The 8177-nt window shown below is 36.4% G+C and overlaps 1 protein-coding gene across 1 annotated transcript; it reads right to left on the bottom strand.

Moving 5' to 3' along the window:
* LOC143023672 (uncharacterized) lies at nt 1–2400 on the bottom strand. The gene is made up of 2 exons (XM_076182276.1): nt 2209–2400; nt 1–313 (listed from the first exon to the last, which is right to left on the bottom strand). The coding sequence occupies exons 1-2, from the start codon at nt 2389–2391 to the stop codon at nt 134–136; spliced, it is 363 nt and encodes a 120-aa protein (XP_076038391.1). The 5' UTR covers nt 2392–2400; the 3' UTR covers nt 1–133.
* Nucleotides 2401–8177: the final 5777 nt, after the last annotated feature.

Here is an 8177-nt window from a genome sequence, read left to right as displayed (position 1 = left end):
CCAAACATATTTGAATTAGATTTTCGGCATATATTTTATTGTCGCCATGCATCTGTCGTAGACCGTTTGCGACAACATTACCAAAATCTTCGCAGTCGTGTGTAGATGGCAATGCATACAGTTGTTGGAGAGCTTATTCTATAACTTTATCTGTGTCGTCCGATACCCGAGCCTTCTTGGTGGGTCTTTTCCTAGCGGATGACACAGGAGACTGTTCGCGTATACAGGTATTGTCCGTACGACTGCAAGAAGTGGGTGCTGTCGAAGCTCTGGGAGAATCCTGTAGCTCCAGGAGAAGGGGATCAGTATAAATCTGTTAAATAAAAGTGAAGCATGAGTATATGTGTCACCTTGACATAGTGATCTCGCTGCCTTGACCTATATAAGCACATCTGTAGGAGTAGTAGTAGTAGTATTAGTAGTAGTAGCAACCAATGGTAAAAATAATAGGACTTAATGAGACACACACACACACACACACACACACACACACACACACACACACACACACACACACACACACACACACACACACACACACACACACACACGACTCGGTGGCGCAGTTGGTAGAGCACTGAACTGCCACGATAGTGGCCTGGAGTTCCTGGTTCGAATTCTGCCCAGGGCCGAAATTATTTCGGTACCGCTGCGCTTCGGGTCGTTACTCTGACTCTCGTGGGCGGGGAGTTGGGTGTGTGTGTGTGTGCAAGGTCATAGCATTACCCATAGATCGGACCTACAAGCTCTGAGCTCTCTTCCAGGAGGGAAATAGCTGTTGATCACGAGTCCAACACGTGATCCAAAGACCAAGTAAATACACACATACACATACATTCAGCTGTCGGGAGAGCAGGAGGAGGAGAAGGAGCTGTAAAAAGAGACGGTGAAGGAGGAAAGGATTCATTTCATTTCATTGTTACTGGTATACTTGCAGGTACCTACAACCCCGGAAGAATGGATGCGTGTGGCACAAGGATTTTTTACAAGATGGAACTTCCCCAACTGTCTAGGAGCCATAGACGGGAAACATATATCGATAAGGCCTCCACAAGACAGCGGGTCGTATTTTTTCAACTATAAGGGTACCCACAGCATCGTCTTACTTGCAGTATGTGATGCTAATCTGGAATTTATCTATGTAGACATTGGTGCAAATGGGAGAGTTTCAGATGGAGTGTGGAACAACAGTGATCTCTGCCATCGTATTGCAAACAACAGTGCATACAGGCCTACCAACGGACAAACAACATGTTCCGGGGAGTGACAGAATCTTGCCTTAGGTATTTGTGGCAGACGATGCTTTCCAACTGCAGAGGCATATAATGAAACCCTTTCCACACCAAAACCAAACACGAGAGGAAATAATTTTTTCTTATAGACTTTCCAAGGCTAGGCGCACTGTTGAGAATGCATTTGGCATTCTCACTAATAGGTTTAGGGTGTTTTTATCGCCAATTAGTCTATCCCCTGGGAAAATTGAAAAAGTTGTCCTTGCATGCACGGCACTGCATAACTACCTCAGACGGGATTTTGGTAGCCAATATACACCTCAGCGAGCTGTGGACTCGGAGGATTTTCGTAGGGGAACAATAATTCCTGGTGACTGGCGCGTAGCACCGCAGTTGTTGGAGTTGCAACGATGTGGTTCGGGATCTACCACTATTGGCAACAATATCCGTACCCAGTACATGAACTACTTCAATGCAGAGGGTGCTGTGCAATGGCAGTATAGAATGGCAAATGTATAATTGTGTAGGTGCCCCTCCCCATTCCCTCAGATAATCCTCCTTCCCCGCACTCACCACCTTGGCCTCTATGCCCTGTCATACTTTTCCCTCATCCCCTCGTTGTCCACCATCACTTTTGCTATCAACACTCCCTCTATCACATTTACATACGAATTATATATCAGGAATTACTGTTGATGGGACTATTGTTCATACTGTGATTTGGTGCCTTATGATAAGAATTAATTCACAGACACTGAATACACATTAAAAGAATGGGACTATGAAATGCTTGTTTAACGTGAACCATTGCAGTCTCCCTCTCAAGACACCTATTTTACATGGTAAAACTGGCTGATTTTGTAATATACCTATACAGGCTGTCTGAAAGTAATTGTTGGATAAGTTATATACTTAGAGAGAGAGAGAGAGAGAGAGAGAGAGAGAGAGAGAGAGAGAATAGTAAGTACATACGTACCTCCGAATCAGAAACATCCTCGGATACTGTTTCTGTAGTCTGATTGCTCGCGGTGCTTGACATATTTGACACAGCTGGCTGCACAGAATCACCATCGTTCAGGAATGACAATATGTCAAAGCACCACAACTTGGGTGTATGAATTTCATATGACCCAGCTCCTGATTTCTTCGATGTGCACATTAGCCTCAATTCTCGCCGATGTTGGTTTCTGAGGGAGTCCAATTTCTTTTTTACATCATTAACACTCCTGCTTATTTTCTGTGCTATATCCCTTATTGCTGCAGCACACTTGTCTCTATTTCTGTAATCAAATGAAGAAAAAAGAAGCACTATTATAAAGTTTGAATCCTTTAACAAGAAGCTTATTCTTGCACAAGCAGCGGTCAAATTTAATTATATACATATATACTTATATACATATACATATATACATATACATATACAGGTATATACATATATATACATATATGTATATATATGCATATATATTATATATATATATACATAATATACATATGTATATACATGTATATATATATGTATATATATATGTATATGTATGTATATATACTGTATATATATATATATATATATATATACATATATATACATATATATATACATATATATATATATATACATAAATAGGTATATACATATATATATATATATATACATACATATATATATACATAAATATATACATATTTATATATATATACATATATATATATATATATGTACATATATATGTATATGTATATACATATATATACATAATATATATATATACATATATATATATATATATATATATATATATATATATATATATATGGGGTGTTAATGGGGAAGGTATAGGATCTGGGTTAGAGGGGGGGAAAGGAAAGATTGGGGACAAAGGAAGGGGAGTACTGATTGGGGATAAGGGCAAGGGAGGTGGGAGTGGTGTTACTGGAGGGCAGGTAGAACATGTCCAAGTGTTTGTGTATTGGTTTGTGTCAGCAAGTGTTGTACAAGTGAGGTGGGCCCAGTTTTTGCACATATTGCACTGAACTGAGCCCTTTGTCTGTCTGCTCAAGGTATGGGTTTAGAGCATGTTGGGCATGTGTATTTTGTGGTGGGCCCAGGATTGCTCTCTATATCTCCGGCTAAAAGTAGAAGAAGAGGGGTGATCACCAGAAAATCACCCCTCGGTGCAGAAAAAACATAACATTGCATGTTGAGAAAAAGTATTGTGGTAGTCCCCAAGGCAGTCGTAGCTCCTCTTTGGGATCGGTGCCACCTGCGTAGAGCCGGTGGCCAGGGCTGGTTGCCGCCGTTTGGCCCCCAACTCTTGGGGTTGGGGGGTGGTCCCACGATGTAGACGATGCGGGTCCAGGACCCCTCTTAAAGTAAAACTTAATTCACAGAGAATAGCAGAAGAAATATTAGCAAATGTAAGAAAACTAGCAAAAAGTAAAAACTTCAAAAATCTAGGGATAAAAAAGGAACTGAGTGACAAGGAAAAAGAAAAAGAAATAAACACTCATGGAGAAATTAACGAAAAAAGAACAGAAAAGGAAAGGAAGGATTTTTTTTGGAGAGTGTTAGACTTGAGACTGAGGAAATGGTACATAAGAGAAAAGGAAAATACAGAAGAAAGAAGAAAAGGAAGAAAAAGAAAAAAATAAAGATATCATATACTAATATAGTCGGATTATTATCAGGAATAGATGAATTAAATAACTATCTAGAACCAGAAAAACCAGACATAATGGGGATTGTGGAGACAAAATACGTTCACTAAGATGATTCAAACTTACATTCCTTTTAAGGACAGACGTCCCCCAAATCAGGCTCGCCCAAAGTGGCTCGACAAAGAAACTGAAAAAGTATTGCTAAAAAGAGACAGGCTTATAAGAAATATAAGTGCTCGGGTGCATCTAATGACTATGAAACTTATGTATCAATACAGAGAGATTTAAAAAAGACAATAAGAAAAAGAAAACGACAATACGAAATGAACATCGCTGATAAATCCAAAGAGAATCTCAAAGAATTCTATAGTTACATTAGAGATAAAAAGGTTGTTAGGAATCACATTGGTCCACTATTATCTGCTGATGGTCAACTTGAATATTCAAATGAAGGAATGTGTAATATCTTAAACAATTATTTTAGCTCGGTATTCGTAAACGAAACACCTCAAAGTGAATTCCAAACTGAAACCTGTGAAAAGTCTAGGGTAAACTTACTCACTACGGTAAATATAACAAAAGAAAAAATTAAAAGGTGTATAGACAAACTCAAAGTTAATAAAACAACAGGGCCTGACGGTTGGCATCCAAGAATCTTAAAGGAAATGAAAAATGAGATTGTTGTTCCATTAGAAATTATTTTCAAGAAATCCATCATATCCGGAGATGTCCCAAGAGAATGGAAGCTAGCTAACGGTACTCCCATATTCAAAAAAGGTGACAAAAAGAAACCAAATAACTATAGGCCTATAAGTTTGACTTCAATCGTAGGAAAAATAATGGAAACTATCATCAGAGATGCTATCAAGCATCATTTAGAAAGTGACTGTTTAATAAATGATAGCCAGCATGGTTTCAGACGGAAACGTTCTTGCGTGACTAACTTACTCGAATTCTACAATACAGTTATCTCGAATTATGACAAAAGAAACAATATACATTTAATATATCTAGACTTTGCAAAAGTTTTTGATACCGTCCCACACGAAAGACTACTTACTAAATTAGCTCTGCATGGAATAAGTGGTAGCCTATTAGGTTGGACTATTAATTGGTTGAATGGTCGAAAACAGAGAGTTGTTTTAAATGGAAAAACTTCTGGATGGAAAAGTGTTGCAAGTGGAGTTCCTCAGGGTTCCATTCATGGGCCACTTCTATTCATAGTATATATAAATGATATAGACCATGGACTAAAATCTACTGTTTCCAAATTTGTTGATGATACAAAACTGTGCGGAGTGGCAAATGATCACTCAAACCAATTAGATATTCAAGAAGATTTAGATAAATTACAGCAATGGTCTGAAAAGTGGCTAATGAAATTTAACACAAGTAAATGCAAGGTAATGCACATGGGTAAAAATAACAGTAAGTACGATTACAAGTTATTTGGAAATTCGTTAACAAAAGTGGATAGTGAAAAAGATCTGCGCGTAATTATCAGTAACGACCTCAAATCATCCAAGCAGTGTATTTCAGCCTCTGAGAAAGCAAATAAGATTATGGGACTGATTGCGCGATCTTTTGATTTAAAAAATCCATCACTCATTAACAAGCTATATAAATCGTTAGTTCGTCCACATTTGGAATATGCTGTTTCCGTATGGTCACCGAATCTCATTAAAGACATTGACAGACTGGAAAAAGTACAACGGCAAACCACAAAACTGATTCCAAATATCAAAAATAAATCATACGAAAATCGACTAAAACACATGAATCTGTTTTCCCTAAAAAAGCGTAGACTCAGAGGTGACTTGATACAGGTCTTTCAGATTTTAAAGGGAATTGACAACATCAAAAGTGACAAAATTTTCACATTGAATGAGAATCAGACAAGAAACAATGGTCTCAAACTGTCCGGAAATAGATTCAATTTGGAAGTAGGTAGAAACAACTTTGCCAACCGTGTAGTTAATGAATGGAATAAACTTCCTGCACAGGTAGTGGAATGTAGTTCAGTTCGAAGCTTTAAGAATCATTTAGATAAATACCTAAGTAAGATGCTGTAATGATTATAATTTATCTTATATTGTTTGTTTTTGTTTTGTTATCATTTGTCTGTCTGATTTTCATTTATTATTATTTATATGTCAATTTATTATTATTTACTATTTACCTGTTTGTTTATTATTTAACTATACCTATGCATTTATTTATGTATTTTATTTGTTATTTACAATATTATAGTTTTTATTTATTATTTTATTATTAATATTATTTTTTTTCGCATCCGACCTAGATATGGATCAAAAGGTCTCCTGTCGGCATGCTCCGCCTTTGTAATCCTTTGTAGGATCGTTACCACCAAATAGTGTAGGACAAAGAGTATATAATTGTTGGTACAGAAATAAAGAAACAAAACAGGGAGGAGGAGTGATGTTATTAACCAAAAAAGGCCTTAATGTGACAAAAATTACAGAAGGAAAGAGCAATGTGGAATTGATTACGATAAGAGTTGAGGATAGTGATATGAAAAATAGAAAATATGCAGTAATTTATGTCCCACCCAAAACCCGCGCATAGAATGAAAGTGAACACTCTAAAATGCTGGAAGACACAAGAAATACACTAAATGAAATATTAAAGAGAGAAGGAAATCTGGTAATTATGGGTGATTTTAACTCGAAAGAAATATGTTGGGAAGAGATGACTGTGAAAGGTGATGAAGATCACTGGGGAAACATATTACTCGAAATGACCATTGATTACACATTGACACGATGGGTTAAGGAAAACACCAGATATAGAAACAACAATGAACCCTCAAGATTAGATTTGATATTCACTTCAGAATCCGAAATTATTGATAAAATCGAATAAAAGACACCAATTGGAAAAAGGGACCACATTCTAATGGAACTAGAATTAAATGAAGAAATGAATATAGAAATAAACGAAAAACACAGAAAAGGAAGACTAGTGTACAACAAAACAGATTTTGAGAAACTTAGAAAATTCTTTCGAGAAGCAAATGGGAGAATTTTTGATAATGATGAAATAAAGGTGGAGGAGAAATGGACAATTTGGATGGAAATTTATAATGAGGGTGTGAATAAGTATGTACCTAGACAAAAACAAGAAAGGGTGTATATAAAATCCTGGTATAATAAAGAGTGCAGTGAGTTCCAATACAGAAGAGATAAAGCCTGGAAAAGATGGAAATAAAAAATGAGAAATGGAAAATATATACCAAACTAAGAAATGAATATGTTAAATTATGTAGAGAAGAAAAAAGAAACTATGAAAAGGACATAATAGATAAATGTAAGGATCAACCCAAGCTATTTTATAGACATGTGAACGGCAAACTAAAAAATAAACAGAGAATGCACAAACTATGTCAAGGTAATAAAGAATACACAGAAGATATAGAAATGGCAAATATTATGAACAAACATTTCCAATCTGTATTCACCAAGGAGAAGAATAATCCACAACACTGTGACCAAAAAATTGAAGCAAAATTTCCTCCTCTGATGAAAATAAACATTACTCAGAATGAAATAAGGAATTAAATACTAAAACTAGATGCTAATAAGTCACATGGACAAGATGGAGTTGCCAACTGGATCCTGAAAGAATGTATAGATGAACTAACAGGAAAAATATACAAAATAATACAGTAGAATGCTCTCTTGAAGAAGGAAAACTACCAGGAGACTGGAAAAATGCCAATATAGTACCAATATATAAAGGGGGAAATAAAGAAGACCCAACAGAATTATGAAAGGAAATTAATGCCTTGATAGAGAGGACCTATTAAAAAGGGACAGAGGAAAAACAAGAGGACATACAATGAAGCTCAAAAAGGATAACTACAGAAGAGACTTGAAAAAGAACAGCTTCCCACACAGAGTGATAGATATATGGAATAAATTAGATGAAGAAATAGTGTGTGCAAACACAATACAAAAATTTAAGAACAAACTTGATCTTGCAAGATACAAAAACGGGTCACCATGACCACAGCCCCCCTTCCCGTATAATACAACTAGGTAAATACATTTATACTTTTCTTCCCTGTCTCTCTTAAATTCCATGTCTATGCCCCATATAGTGGTGTAGATACAATTACCCCTTCATACAATCTTCTAATCTTTGCTGCATCCATTCCCAAATGCCCATTTCTTACAACACTTTTTAATCCCCCAAAAGTATTTACTTACTTCTCTCAGTCTACAAATTACCTCCACCTCCACTCCTCCCTTTCCTGCCACATACGAC

This window comes from Oratosquilla oratoria, unplaced genomic scaffold, assembly GCF_046742065.1.
Source record: "Oratosquilla oratoria isolate Oo_2021 unplaced genomic scaffold, ASM4674206v1 SCAFFOLD54, whole genome shotgun sequence".
NCBI lineage: Eukaryota > Metazoa > Arthropoda > Malacostraca > Stomatopoda > Squillidae > Oratosquilla > Oratosquilla oratoria.
Note: the sequence above shows the minus strand (reverse complement) of the source record. Positions and strands in the feature narration are given on the sequence as shown.